Consider the following 15417-nt stretch of genomic DNA (forward strand, 5'->3'; position numbering starts at 1 on the left):
CAATGATTCTTTTAAGCAGCAAAAGAGAGAACAAGGTATTCAATTCCCTGATCAAATCCAAAAAGCAATGGGTTCAGGCTGATTTCTACCCAGGCCCTGAGGGAATCCACATCTGATATGAGAGTGCTATGTCTGCCAGGCTACAGGACAGCCAAATCTTACAGTGCCCTGATGTTTTTGTTCTATACAAGTTACAGTCAACAAAGAAGGAACTGAAATCCAATATGTTTGTGCCACTGTGCGTCTGCTAACCATTGGGCTAGGGAGCATTTTTAATTCCCTTTTCTCTGGCTCAGAAAATATGTATTTTATACTCTGCAGACACAGGTCCAGCTGTGGGTGCACTGCATTTTCTTCCTAAAACACTGAAAAGTGCTTGTAATTCAGTGGGACTGGATTATCCAGCTCCACCCAAGAATAGACTAGAACTGGCTGAGGGATTCCCAGTTTCTGGGCAAATACATTAACCCCTGAGTTAAGTAAAAGAGAAAAATGACTGTGGAGAAAAATATGCTCCCAGAAAAAAACCAAAATCCCAGGAGTACTGGTTATAGAATTTGACCTGAATTCATAAATAGTTTTAGGGTGACCTAAATAGAGTTTTCCCAACAAACTCACAATTCATCAAGACTTTTTCTTCTGATTTTGCAGGCCAGTGGGCTCATTTCATGTACCTCATTATAGATATTAAACAGCAAGTTTAAGAATGTAAGGTTTTCTTTTTATACAGCTTGAATAGAAAGGATCTCCCTACGGGCTTCCTTAGTCCACACTTAGAAAGCTGCAGTCTATTTTTCTAGAGTGGCCATCATCACGAAATCATCACCTTGAATAACACAGGAGAAAAAATGACCAGAGTAATCTTCAAGAACAACATTCTCCCAGATTAAAGGTCACAAAATGCCTGACAGAATTGCCCTTTTCATAAGTCACTGGAAATACTAGAACTCCTGAGAAAACAGAAAGACACGGTGTCATCCTCAGAAAAAAAGCGAAGTGAAAGGGCACCTAATTAGAGTGAAGTTTCACAAATACCAACAAGGCAAAGCTGAAACAGACCTCAGTCTGTGGGAAGGAATCTCTCTTTGATTGAGACCACAGCTGTGATTGCCATCACCACAGACTGACCGCATACCTCCTTCACCCCAAGGGCATGGCCATCATGCAGTACAACCCCAGTAACAGGGGGAGGCATTCATCAAGCTTCTCTGCACTCATTTTTACCCTTCAAAAAGGAGAAGGATATATTGTGAAGAATGACTAGACGTCAGAGCTATTTGAGGCAGCAAACTATGAAATATCCATTGGATATCCATTTCAGCAGGCTTTTCAGAGCTGGAAGGCAAATGCTATCAGTTAATAGTGCTTGACAAGCCTAGCAACCATAGACGTTACTCAGCACAGGGATATGCAATTAAGCAATAAATTGTACTGTGCTGCTGCTGGGGAATAATGAAGAGCTTCAGGGGGTATGAAAAGTGTTATGATATGAGCAGCAGCACCTGAAAGGTGAAATTACCGAGAAAATCACAGGCTTTGTTATTATTCTTGTAAGCATGGCAGCTGGTTGGCCCTCCACCCCAACCTGGCCTGCCAAGACCTTCCCTCAGCCCCATGGGGAGGGGTCTTTCATTGCCCCTCATTGTGGTCTTGGGCCCACCACTGACCCCAAGCTCCCTCAGTGCAAGTGGTCTCAGGTGGAGACACTGGGCTGCTGTGGGACTGAAAACCCACTGTTTCAGGCTCAGGCTTGCGAGCCTTGCTCAGAGGCAGCAGATCTCATTTTATGGCTTTTATCACCTGACAGTTTCTTCTGAGAGTCAATCACTGTAACTGTTTTTCAATAACTTCCTGTCATTCAACACAAGTAAACAAAACAGCTGTCAGGCTGCATGGAAACACTATGTGAAGGCAACCATGTGGCCATGACATGTGTCTGTAATGGCTTTATTCATCCCTGACAGAATAACCCCCCATGGTGGGTGGAAAGGGGTGTTGGGTCACCCTAGAGCCCCCAGCCTACCCAACACAGGGCAGACCTCTGCTGTTGGGCTGCCGGATCCCTGCCTTGCTGAACCAGGTCACCATGGGGTGAAAAGGACAAACAAAAGCATCTGTGAAGGGCAGGTTAAAGGCAGGCTGCAGCTTAACTCACCCTCAGGCACAGCTGTGACAGAAGGCAAGGAATCTGGTGGAAATTGGCTGAAAAACCATAGGTTCAGTGTGAAGAGACCCTGCCGCCATGCCTGAAACACTGGGGAGATCCAGGGCTACTAGAGCTTTCTTGGGGCCATTCATATAGGAGCACCCTCCAGTGAGACAAACCAAAAGCAAATGTGCTCCATTATCAGGTTGACAGGAAGCATATAAACCTGAAGAAATAGGGTTTATTGTGCTATTCTACTACTACTATTATATACAGAAAGATCCATGGTGCTGGGGAGGGTGGGGAAGCCCATGGATCTGGGAGTACTGTGGGGAAGATGCTGGGTGGAAGGTAATGAACAGCTATGTGTACAAGGATGAGCTGTCCTAACAAAACTTCAGAGCTTCTATTTTAAACCCCTAACCAGAGAAACCCATTCCTAAACAAGCAGTCTGTGGCATTACAATACCAGCAACTCATTTTTCAGCTCTGTCTGTACTTTAACATGCACATCCCACAGTTGCAAGGGGAAATAGTGAATTTCAGACAATCTTTGGTAAGTAGGGGCACAAGGACAGTAACTGTGCATGTTAGCTGCATAGGTAACCTCACAACACTTGGGTATATAAGAACTCATTATTTCCCCACACAAAAATCTCACCAATAATGAATGTTGTGAAAAAGATCAGGAGAGCAAGGGGAAAAGAAAGGCTGAAGGAGGGAGCTGACGTTAGAGCTGGGTGCTGCTTTCACTGTGTCATGACTCAGCTGACTGATTGCAACCCAGTCTTTCCCTAGAGCTTTGCAGCATAGCCACTTTTATGGACCCATGTTTAAATGGAACAGTTCGGCCTTCAGATGCAACAATAGCTTACGTGCAGGACTCCCTAGGAACGCAGGTCCCTGGAGAGGAACATGAGGATGTCTACAGGAATGAGCTGGCTGTGGCCCTAAGCAGCGGAGCAGATTTGTGTAATCTTATCCCTTATAGACCAAAGAGAGGAGTTAATCACTTTCCAGGCAATGCTTCAAATTGGATCACTAGGGATATCTGAGAGGATTCCAAAAGAAATGTTCCTGACGGCCATTAATGTGTTCCCAGTGACGTACAAGATGCACACGCACAAAGAAAGCAGCAGCTAGCCTGGAAAAAAATCAGCTTGTGTGCAAAGGTGCACCTAAAGCAAATTACATCACAAGTGAATTGTTAATTTCCAGGACAAATAATGACTCCCTCTGCCCTTCCACGTGCGCTCCCAGCAAAAGGGTGCAGGAGCTGGATGCAGGGCATGTATATAGCCCAGTTTCCACCCTTGAAAACTCCAAGGGGCCATGCTCTGTTTTCATAACACTTTTTGCATGCTTACTTTTATGGGTCTCTTGATGACAATCTAAATCCTGCCTGTTTTTCAATAAGCCATTAATCTTCCAGATAGAGTTCAGGGAAGTTGGTGTGTAGCAATAAAGCGCATGTTTCCAGAGCCCAGAGGGAACAAAAAGAAAAAAGTGAAAGGGAGTGACATTGGTTCTGAGAAACAGTTTCCTGGCTTGGAGGGGTTGGGGGCCATGCAGGGTTATCTCCCCACATCCTACCTGGAGCCTGCCCTTCTCACCAAACCCTAATGCCACTTCACCTGTAACATATGTGAGAAGGTCCACACTTCCAGAATCAGGGTCGGTATAAGAAAGGGGCTGGTCACCCTCTGTACCTTCCACTCTGATGGCCCAGGAGCCTTTTGCCAGCTGGGACTGTGCTTTGGTGAGCAGATAGGTACCAGCGGAGGAGAATCAGTGCTCATCACTGCTCCCACCAGACCTTGCTTGGAGATCAGTGATGAGTGAGTTCCATTGGTTTCCAACCAGCCAGCAATTTCAGTAGCTAACTCACATCACCTAATTTACTTGCTGCCATTTTTGCAGGCTGAAGCATAAAATGTCTCCTCTTTGTCTTCGAACTTCTAGCAATGTGTCGTGGTTTAAATCAAATCCTCACAGTACTCTCACGCACACCCCCCCCCCCCCCCCTTGCTTCCCCAACTCCCGGAGAGTTAGGAAGGAGAATCCAAAGAATGTAGCCCCCACGGATTGAGATAAGAACGGTTTAATTGCTAAGGCACAACACAAATCACTACTGCCATTACCACTACAAATAATAATGATACAGCAAACAGCACGTGAAAAGAATACAACACCTCACCAGCCACCGACCCATAACTCACTCCACCCTGCCCGGCCAAGCACCGCGTGCTCCCTCCTCCATTTTCCTCCTGAGCTCCACCCCTCCTGCTCTCTCCCCCAGTTACATCCTGGGCATCATGTGCTATGGTATGGAATACCTCATTGGCTAGCCTGGGTCAGGTGTCCTCTCTCTCCTTCCTCCCGGCCTCCCCTCCTCCCCAGCAGAGCACGTACTCAGAAAAGGCCTTGAACAAAAACACCCTCAAAACATGCTGGCATCAAGCAACTGTTCCCAGCCCAGAAGTCAAAACACAGCACTGCACCAGTTACAAGAAGGAGAAAAAATGACTGCTACTGCTGTGACACAATGTCACAGAGCCAGTGTCACAAAAGCCATCAAATCCCCATGCCAAGCTTGGGAAGTCATGTCCTGGGTTTGCATTTGAACTGGTGACCCACAGCAGAAGTAACAAATTCTGTACCCCACTTTATAACCGGAAAAAGAACACGATCCTTTGTGCTTTGCCTTATAAAATTGATGTTAACCATATGTCAGTGTGTATAGCTGTTAGGAAAGCACGTACTGTGCTACTCAAAAAAATGGTAGCAGTTAGCATTAGAAAGTGACAAGGAATAGAAAAAATCATATTCAACCTGACTTGCATGCCCTAAACTATGTGCTCTAAGCAGAAAATATAAAGAATATAAAAAGAGGCCTTAAAAAATAACTTCTCTGGGCTAAAGCTCTCTAGAAAAATGGTAGTGATAGGGGAAAATAGGCACATCAGGAACATACATACAGATAAAAGTCCATTTGTTGGATTCACCCAGTTCAAACTGGCACAGCTCTCGACAGAAAAATGAGGGAAAACTCACTGTCTGTCTAGACATCATAAATACAAGGACTCAAAGAATCTTGTACTTCTACTCTAAACTCCTGAGTCTGCGATCCTTCCCTGGCACACATGTATCTCACAAATATTGCTATACAGGACACTTTTAATCCTGAAGTTCTGCCTATTCCATATGAATGTTTTCTTTTTTTCCATATGAATATTATGTTCTCATTGCTCCTGATGATAGTACTTCACAAGGCAAACTTAAGGTCATGGAAGAGAAGTTGTGGAAATAAATTGTTTTGACTGACACTAAAAATCATGTCAAAATTTGAATGTCTTTCATGAGTCTTATTATTATAGTAATGTGTCACTGAGTATGTAAATACCCACCCAAACACTAAGTACTGTATCTACAGATCACCTGCTACAGTAAAACCCTTGAGCAGCCAGCCTTAAGGCACTTGCTTGCCACTGACCACGGATGATGGCTAGCTCTGTCAGCAGCCATTTGCACTTCCTTAGCGATGCTCCCCACAGAGACAAGCTGCACTGTCCTTTTCATCTGACATTCTTGATGCATATAGGAGAAAAAAATACAGTGAGAATCCATCTGAAATACACATCCTGGCCAAAGCTTAGCTAATTAGATGTGGTCAAAGTTAGTTATGTTTAACACTGAACCACTAGGCCCCAGGCAGCCAGCTTTTGCTGCAGTTTCCTTTGGTGAAAGCACAGCAAAAAGTTCCTCAGTAAGTAGAGGTAGGTGATACCATCACATCACCCATGTACCTTGCTGTCATTTCTTGGGTAACACTCACCCTTCTAACCAAAATCAGCAGCATCATTTGGTGTAAAATGCTGTGCAATTTATCAAAAGTAACACAGGGTGAGTACACAGCCCCAGACTTCCCACAGTGCTCTCATGCAGTGCTGGGTGTAGAAAATTACATCTGGAGAAATGTCCCGGTGGTGTTCAGGCTTTCAGCAGCCCCAGCACCACTCCATGCTTCTACAAGCATCAAGAGCCTTCCCTGTCTTTCAACGTGCGGAAGCACAGTGCTAGCACACTGGAAAGCAATCACTGGCTCTCATTAACCTGCTGTTACTGAGATGATCAGCAATAGCAACGGGTTATTTTGTAGAATCAGGTATTGATAAGGAAAATAATGAGATGGGGTTCCATTAAGGCCTTGAAACAGGCACCCCGAGGCTCGTCTGTGTAACAGTCAAGGGCAGTCTGTCTGCTACTACATATAACTAACATTAAAAAATAGTAGCAGCAACACTTTTTCTCTTCCTCTCTCTTACAGGAAACCTTGCTTGATCAGTTTATCATGTTCTGAAGAAACAGAAGGCGTATATACATCCTTAGAGGTGCACAGTTTATATTTCCTCCTGAAGAGAAAGGAAGACTGCTTGTCTGCTGAGTATTCACCAGGATGGAATTCAAAATCTCTTGTGAACATTGTGTGCCTCACATCCTCTTGCCTGCATTGTTCAGCTAACATTTTCATTGCTGGGATGAAACACAGCTGTTCCAGGGGGGATAGGCTGGGAACAAGCACCACAGCAGGATTGCTTCAGGCCCAGCATTCTTAGGTAAACTGCAGGGGACGGAGGCATCATATACTGGCCATGACTAAACAGCTGGAGTTCACACCAGAGGAAGTTCTTTTAATTGTGTGGTTCCTTCTCCAAGAACAAAGAGTAACGACTCATCTGCCTTTTCACACTTTCTGTCAGAGCTCAGCACCCTGAAGCTCTCAGTGTGGTTATTCTCACATCAGCCTTAGGCAGTGAAGATGTGCTCTTCTTTATAGCTTATAAATAAGAGTCTTAGCCAAAGCAAGTAATTTTCCAGAGTACCACAGTGAACCTGGAACAAAAGAGAAAACTCAATTTAGCCTCCCATGTCACAGGGCTACTGCCCTGCTCACCATCACCTCCTCTCTCGTATCAACCAAGCAAAAAGCCCCTATTATGTGGTTTCTGTTGACCTGAGGAGATCAAGTGGGATGAGCTGTATTCTTACAGATAGTCACAGATGCTAGCAGTTGTCATTTGTTGCCAGTGGCTTCCCTAGCACCTAATAGTATTAAGGAAGACAAAAGAGTTTATTGTTCCTAGGTGGGCAAATGCTTTGTATTTATACTGTGTCTTTCTCTAAGAATCACAAGCATTTTGTGTCTATCAAGAACACATCATATTCTCACAGATGGGAATATAAGTAGCATCATCTAATAATCGAGTGAAGCACAGGACAGTTAAACAGATTAGCCAGGGAAAGAGATGGGAGCATAGTCTGTAATGCACCATTCAATAGCCTTTATTATCCTTCTTCTAGTCACTTATTTAGATGGCAAAGCCTCAGTCTAACCTGGACTAATACCCAAACCCAAACTGAAACAAAATTAAGCTTCAAAAAAACCTAGTGCTTATTGATTTTGTATTACTTACCATTTTCTGTCCCAGTTGAGATGGATACAGAAGTGTCAATACATTAAGAAGGTGACTCATCCCGCAGCTATTTTTGGCTTTAAGCAGTAGGAACTGCAGAGGTGCATGAAAACGGAATGAATACAAAAGCAAGTCAACCAAATACACAGAGGCAAATATGATCAGTGCTTTAAAAACAACAGCATAAGCAATTTCATTAAGTTTTATGACTTTTAGATCCCAAACTCTTATTTTAAATCTAAAATGCAACTGTGACTGCAGGGAGAAATCATCTTCATATGAGAAAAACAAGGTCCAAAAACTTTGTAACACGAGCATGGTAGGTTGACCATCATAGGAGATCATGGTCCAGCTTTGGCACAATTACATCTAGTGCAGCCCACCATACTGTCTTGCACCCTACTTAGAGTACCTCTGAGAATGCTCATCTACCAGGTGACAGGGACTCCCTTCCACCTCTGTAGAGCCCTGAAAGTTTTAGGTTAGAATTAAAGGCAAGTGGTTTAATCTTCTCTTGGTTGAAATGGCTGTGATTGAAGTGCGGTCTATGATGGGGACATGTGTGCTTCTTGTCCTCGAGCAGTACACCTATCCTTGTCCAATATCATGTTCTGAGGACTTAAAAACCAAAATGACTGCTAGAGTTTATCCATTTCCTTTTTTTCCAGTCCTGTGAGAATTACTTGATTACTTGAGTAGGTGTGGGTGCATGTCTGGGAAAGGGACAGATCCAGGAGAACCCACCGTGAGAGGGCCAAGGTGTCGAGAGAAGTGTTGCAATGAGTTGCAACACACAAGGCTCCTCATCTTAACCAGTCAATTATCATTACCCTCAAGCCAAGGTCTATTAGCTTTGGATCTGATTTAACTCAGTTCCTGAAGCACACTGGAAATGTCTGTCATTAAAAAAAAAAAGAAGTAAATATAATAAATACAAATTATTACTTTTCACTCCTCAGTAGTCAGAAAGATTTTGAAACAAGCTTAATGGGGGAAATTTTATTCCTTCTATCGTAGTTTTTCAAGATTAACAATGTTTCTTTTATTTTGGAATAATAGCTACCTGGTAGCTCTGGGTCACTGGGCTGTCTTCAAGGCACCCTTGCATTCAATTGCACATCCAATTCACTGTGATAGATAAAACATATTTTTGCTTCTTTTTTCTCCCTGCTGCCATCAAAATACTAATTTGAAGAAAGACAAATGCCATAGGGCAAAGACACATACATACCAAACTATCAGGCTTTCTCTAATCCCATGGGTCAAGGATAGCTCCATCACAGTCTGCAAGAATGTGGTCACATCTTCATGCTTACTAGCTCAGTTCAGTGTAGATAGACACCAAAGCACACAGTGCTTCCCTTTATAGCTTAATTTAATGCAAGAAACTGCTGGAATAAGCTAGCTTTTTGCTCCATAAAGGAGTACTGTAACTGACATTTCATTCTGGTTTTCCTTCATATCATCCGGGCTGTCAGAAGTCTCTTGATTCATTATTGTGGCAATGGAAACACTGAGACAGCAGCATGGGTAAATGTGGAAGATACAACATTACTGACCCACTATTCCAGGACACTGTGGGTGTCCCGGGAGATTAAATTGCTGGAGGGAAACTCAGCCTTTCTGATGGGTAGCTTTAGGTCCATAGAAGCTTGTGAATAGTCTCCAGAATTATCATTAGGGAGAGAGTGAAGAGAGCAGAGCACAGGGGAAGAGCATTTGTGGGAAAGCAAGCACATATAACTTTATAGCACCCTGATTTTTGAAACAACCTCAAATTACCCCATGCAAGTAGGTCTCAGACAGTGCCTGTGACTCTGTACATACTGCCACAGCTTGATGGATGTGTACAGCTGGCTCTAAACACTTCTGCCCTGCACTGGGAGACAGAATCCAGAAACCTCCCCTATCCCTAATGTTGATTATGACACAACAGGGTCAAAACTTGTGACAAAGCCACCTATGTACCATGGCCAAGTACTGGAAATCCAGTGGGAACAGAGACGTCAGACACTAGTCCATACCTTAAACCTAACCAATTTGCTACAACGCAAATTTAAAACCAAAACTCAGAACACAGACTTGTCAAGAGGCTGGGTAAGTGACTAGAAAGGTTTCACAGCAGCTCATCAGTTTTGCTAGCCTCCTCAACGGCTCAGCAGCACCCCCAGCAATTTGCAGGAGGACTCTGGGTATCCCTGCAGCCCTGCCTCAATATGGGCAGGAGCTGAGCACTAGGAAGTTGCCCAGCATAGAAGAGCCAGCATAGATCCAAGGCATACCTGGAGCTCAGCCCTGTATTCAGCCCACAGTCAAACATAAGGAATCATTTCAAAAAGAGGCTAAGGATCCTGTAGAAATTTTGCCCTGTCTCACTACTGTAAATCCACTTGAGATAGTGAACAAACATGGAAACTTCCAGGAACCGTGTTTCTTTATTTAAATAAAAATTAGTGCCAGTAGAAACAATAAATTTTAAATACATGAGACAATTATATACAACTCAACGTTAGGAATTATGTACATCAGGTTTTTTACAGATACAAATACACTTATACCAAAAGCAAAAGGACGAATGAGAAAGCAATGGAAAATGTGACAACTCGCGCATGTCAGTCTCATTTGGAAAGTTTCAGGATTCAAGTGATTCCAGGCAAAGCGCCAAACTTAATTTGGCTTCTTTCAAACTTAAAACAGTCCCTTTTGGAATAAATCTACCAAAAAGCTTTATATGGTCTGATCCAAAGTTCACTGAAGTCGACGGAAAAACTCCCACTGCCTTCAGTCTGAACCGAATCAGGCCCTTTCTGAGCACAATGGAGCCTTTGTTCTGCTGTGATTAGACAGAGACAGTGATATCTCTGCAGGCTACATCACATTAACTCTTGGAGCCAAAAGCAGAGCTCTTCCTACTAAACGGCAGAAGTACATTAGGATCTTGCTTCAGGTTGTTTCTGCTGTTCAGCATTCATATTTTTCAAGCTGTCTCTCAAGCTCTACTGCAAATGGGTAAATCACAGAGCCATTATAGCAGGAAATACATAGAGACATTTTGCAAACATCTTGCTGTGCAAAGCTTTAGATTCAGGCTCTTCAGCCCTCATGCCTCAGAACTAATCCAAACATTGTAATAAGTTATTATAAAATATAAGGTACAAGTGAAATATTTTTTTAACGTTCATTCTTACTTCTTTTAACAGTGCAATAATTTAGTAACTAACTTCATGAGCATTTGAAAAAAAATCACAGTACCATTAAGTTAGGAGGGGGAGATTGTGGTGGTTTTAAAAACTAGTTACTAATGACTTTATAGAAACGCATGTGTCACATGCGAGCTGTTAAAAAAATGTAATGGTAATGCAATGTTTATCTACACTGGCTTAAATAGAGCAGAAAGTCTAGATTCTTTAAAGATGTAAATGAGTACAGTTGTACTGACCTCAAATGGAGGATTTAACTCCAACGGAGAAGCACAAAATCTTGTGCATGTACTCTGAAGTCAGGAGGACTGAGCTGATGACTTCAGTGGGGCCAGGATTTCTCCCTTGCTAGGTTAAATTCTATTCTGAATTCCACCTATTTTTCAAGGGGGCATAACAGAGCAGCATTTGTTCAAGCCTTTCTACATCTTACACCTTGGAACAAAGATCTTTTAATGTCTTTAACTTACAGATATATGCCTTTAGTGATCAAATGTACACATCTTTAAAATTACAAAAGCCAAAAACAAAACCACTTTTCCTACCAGAAACTCAGTCAAAGGCTGAGTTTGTAGCAGAAGTTGGTGAACCTGACCCAGCCAGGACGGGTACAACTAAAGCAAAGATAGATATAGTGGCATGGATCTGAAACTGGGCTTTACAAACCTTCTAGGAATTTGATGCCCTTTTTTTTTTTCTTTTTTTTTTTTTCCTCTTTCATTCTTTCTGTGCCTGAAGTCAGTCTCCAGCCATGATGCAATCTCCTTTCAACTACAGCATTGACAGGTTTTCAGCTTTTGAGGCCTCTGAGCAAATCTCCTGTTGGCTGTGGTTTGTTATAGGAAAAAACACAGCAAAAGTACTTCTAGTCTATCACAGTTTTGTGCGAATAAGCATTATCCACCATCTTTAACAACCAGGCACTTGCATTAGGGTAACTTCCCTGAACATTCCCCAGATATCTGCAGAATTCCAAAATATGAATATGCTAGTAATAGTTACTTTGTTACAAAATATATATATTCTCCTTGTTCTTAGCTTTTATGGTAAGAAATAATACTGGAAAAAATGAAATTAAGCATCCCAATTATGTGCAAGTTACACTTTGGAGTTGGGTACCACTGCTTCTTTGTCCTGCCAGCCCTCAGGAACACCTTGGGCCCAGAGGTACAGACACCTGGTTCAGAGTTCATTGGAGAACAGGAAAGTAGAGCTGAAAGTTCTTAGTGGGTGCTCCACTCACGCTTTGGCAGCTGATCAAGGGATCCCTGCAAGTGCTAGGAGTTCTTATGGATGTTTTCCGCAGATCCCTCGCTGCTCTCATTAAGGAGTGTTTCTGACACTTCCCCCAGTTCAGCATCCAGCACTTCCTCCTGGATGGTGAAGTGCACATCTGGGGAGGAAGATTCGGAGCTCACACTGCTGCCTTCCATTGAGCAGATGGCACAGGACAGGGATGGCACCATGCTCTCCTGCAGCATGTTCAGCATCATGGGGATCTGGATAGATTTCAGCCCTGATATGGTTGGTAGAGGCTTCACAGCTTCCACCCATTCTCTCTCCTCATCTTTGTAGAGGAGAAGCAAATTGGACTTCTTCTCTTTTCTTTTGGATTTCATGTAGCCAAGCATTATCCCTATCAGGAAGATCCCGTAGAAAGACATGACAATCAGAATGTAAAAATACTCATTGCTGCTGTTCTTGTCTGTGCTGCGGGATTCAGCATCAAGCATGGCTTGGGTCATGTTTGCATGGTCCATCTTCGGCATGGAGAAGCTAAAGCCTGGAGAACAATGTGTATGTATATGTAAGGTCAAACTTCAGATCAAAGATGTAAAAGAAACATCTGAAAAAAGATACCCCAAATCATTCCTTTCTACCTGTAATTTGTAAACTTGCAAAACACACACCTGATTGAAGCTTGCAGTCTATCATAACTCTGCTTTACTATTGTAAGTGAATGAATTGTTCTTCAGACACAGAAAACATTAGAGGAAAGAAAATGCCTATTAAATCACATCAGAGTTCTATGCATAAAACACACAACCCACATGATTAAAGAAAGAAAAAACTATACAGGAATAATCTGCTAGGCATTTAAACATAGTTTTGTTCTACTTCACCGTTCTTCCATAAAGGGGAGAAAAGTTAGAAGCATTATTTTATTCAATGATTCCAGAAAAAAAAATAATCAAAAAGCAACTTACGTCGGTATGCAAATAATTCCTCCTTGTGCAAAGCTCAAGAGACCTTTCCTCTACCAAATGCCGGGTGTTCTGAAAACTTTCCTCTGCTGCAGTTGGAATAAATAGCTCTCAAGAAATGTTTCATCACGTGTTTTAGAGGCACAGTTTATAATAGTTTTGTGTTGGAGTCAACAGATGAACTTGAAGGATTGCAGTTCAACCCACTGAACCCTTAACAGCTGTGAAAAGAAAAAGAGTTGGGAATTCAGATTTTACTCTTTCCTCACCACTTCAGCACTGGTTCTTTGAGCCGGTGAATCTGTCCTTTTTTTACTGCCGTCCCAGTTGCTGAATCTGACCTGTTACACTGAATATCCTTTGAGTAATCTTGGGTACAGCAGAATGGAAAACCTGCAGACCATCATTCTGCATTTGTCATAAAATACAGCAAAATATACATGTGAATTTTATAGTAGCCACTATCAAGTTATTTAAATGGCTGCTCTATGTAGTTTTCCCTCAGAGATGGTGGAGGAAACAGGATCATTTTCTTTGCCTGGGACTAGTGACAAACCTTTACAAAGTGTGTGCAAAATGAAGAGGTGACCTTCAACTCATGATGCAGCTCCACTTTGCCGCAAGGTTTGGGACTGTGGGAGAGCTACACCTTGGGTCTCATGTGAGTTTTGATTGGAGGAGTGCTGGTACCACCTAACTTTTGCCATCAAAGCAGTAACTATGGATTTTGGCTCTCCACATTATCAGTGGAAGGGTGCAGACTCCTCCAGGGAGCAATTCGGAGCTCCTAAAGTTGCCAGACCCCTATTCTCACTGTAGAAGCAGCCAAGAGCTATGTGGTCTGCATGCTGTTTATGCATAAATAGACCAGGACTGCTGAGTTAATGCAGGATTTAGTATGAAGAGACGTTAACAACTTCTGAGCAGAGGGATGCTCCCTGAATGACTGCTGGAGCTGCTGCAGCTGGCTCCTGGGCTGAGCAGGAGGCTTCCCAGACTGCTGGGGAGGGCAGAGTGAGGATGCGGGCTGGGTTTGGGGGCCCACAGAGTTCCCAGTCATCAGCTCAGTGGTACAGGAGGCAGCAAGACCCCTTTTCAACACGTAACCAGCAGCACAGGCCATGGGAAGAAGGAGGCCCAGCTTGCACCTTGGGGATTTCACTTCCTTATCCTCTCCATCCCCATTCTTCACACACAAAGCCCAATTAGTCAGGCTGTACATGTGAATGCCACCCCTTGTGCAAATCTTCAAGGATGTTTATGTAACAGAACACTCCACTTCCAGAAAGTAGTTGACTGATGCTGGAATTTCCCAATGGCAGGTCTGGGGCTTTTTTCCCTTGCAATCACTTGTGGATTCTTTACATAGACAGCAAATTCTTTTCGAAACTCTGCCCTCACAATACCTCTGAGGTAAAGGCAGATAGGATTAACCTCTCTTCACATGAAGAAGGCAAGAGAGAGGAGTTAAGCAACTTTAAACAAAGAATCCAAGAAAAGACATAACTGTATCTGTGTTTTGTACCAGTATTTTCCATCATTTCTCTGAACAACTCCATAAAGAAAAGTAAAATGAAATTACATTATCCAGATTCCCTTCTTTGCCCCTTAAAATAGAGGACCCATCCCTTCGGATGTTGGTTTTATCTCCTTGCGCATTCCCATGTGATAGCTCAGGAGCTGTTGATGTTGGAATAGAGTCTACTGGGATTTCATGTGACAAAATCTGTCTGCAGCAACAGCTTGCCAAGTCTGGATTCTTCTTCCCGTTCCTGACAAGTTACGAAGCAGGCAGAAGGAGCATGTTAACTGTTAAGCTAAAGAATAACTCAGAGCAAATATCTGCATTTTCTACCTGACTTTGGGGAAATTTTATTTCACATCTTTCTCAGCTCCATATGATATTTTTCTCCTCCATTTATGTCCAGGAATTTGGAATTTGAAAAATTAAAGACAACAAGTCAGGTTTTACCAACACCAATCTATGCAGGACTGTCGCAGAATGGTGAGGAAATGCCCAACATTTTTGTGTCATTGAAGACTGGCTCAATACAAGGAGAAATCCCAGCTTTGAAGCTCGTTGATCCTGGGAAGAAGACCACCTAAAGCCTGTCCTCCTGCCTCCTGTGGTCAGTGTTACACAAAGGTCACCACCCACCTTGACAGCTGGAGTTCTTTCAGACATCTGGAGGCACTGACACACAACAGCTCCAACCTGTGAGCCAGCAGAGCAGGGCCAGACCCTCTTCTGCAGGTGCCCATAAGTGAGAATAAGGTCTCTTATTTGCTCCATTCACGTTCTTCACATAGGTGCAGATCTGTGCAAGGTTACCAAGCTTCACTGCAGCACACAGCAGGAGCAAGGGAAGACTGGTCAGATAAGCCCACAGGTT

At 43.1% G+C, this 15417-nt stretch overlaps 1 protein-coding gene across 1 annotated transcript; it reads right to left on the reverse strand.

Annotated features, from left to right (window-relative positions):
- Positions 1-11504: 11504 nt before the first annotated feature.
- KCNE4 (potassium voltage-gated channel subfamily E regulatory subunit 4) lies at positions 11505-13124 on the reverse strand. Its single transcript, XM_005150213.3, has 2 exons — positions 13028-13124; positions 11505-12603 (listed from the first exon to the last, which is right to left on the reverse strand). Exon 2 carries the CDS (start codon positions 12587-12589, stop codon positions 12098-12100), a length of 492 nt encoding a protein of 163 aa, XP_005150270.1. The 5' UTR covers positions 12590-12603; positions 13028-13124; the 3' UTR covers positions 11505-12097.
- Between the last annotated feature and the right edge of the window lie 2293 nt (positions 13125-15417).

Source organism: Melopsittacus undulatus, chromosome 6 (assembly GCF_012275295.1).
Source record: "Melopsittacus undulatus isolate bMelUnd1 chromosome 6, bMelUnd1.mat.Z, whole genome shotgun sequence".
Lineage (NCBI taxonomy): Eukaryota > Metazoa > Chordata > Aves > Psittaciformes > Psittaculidae > Melopsittacus > Melopsittacus undulatus.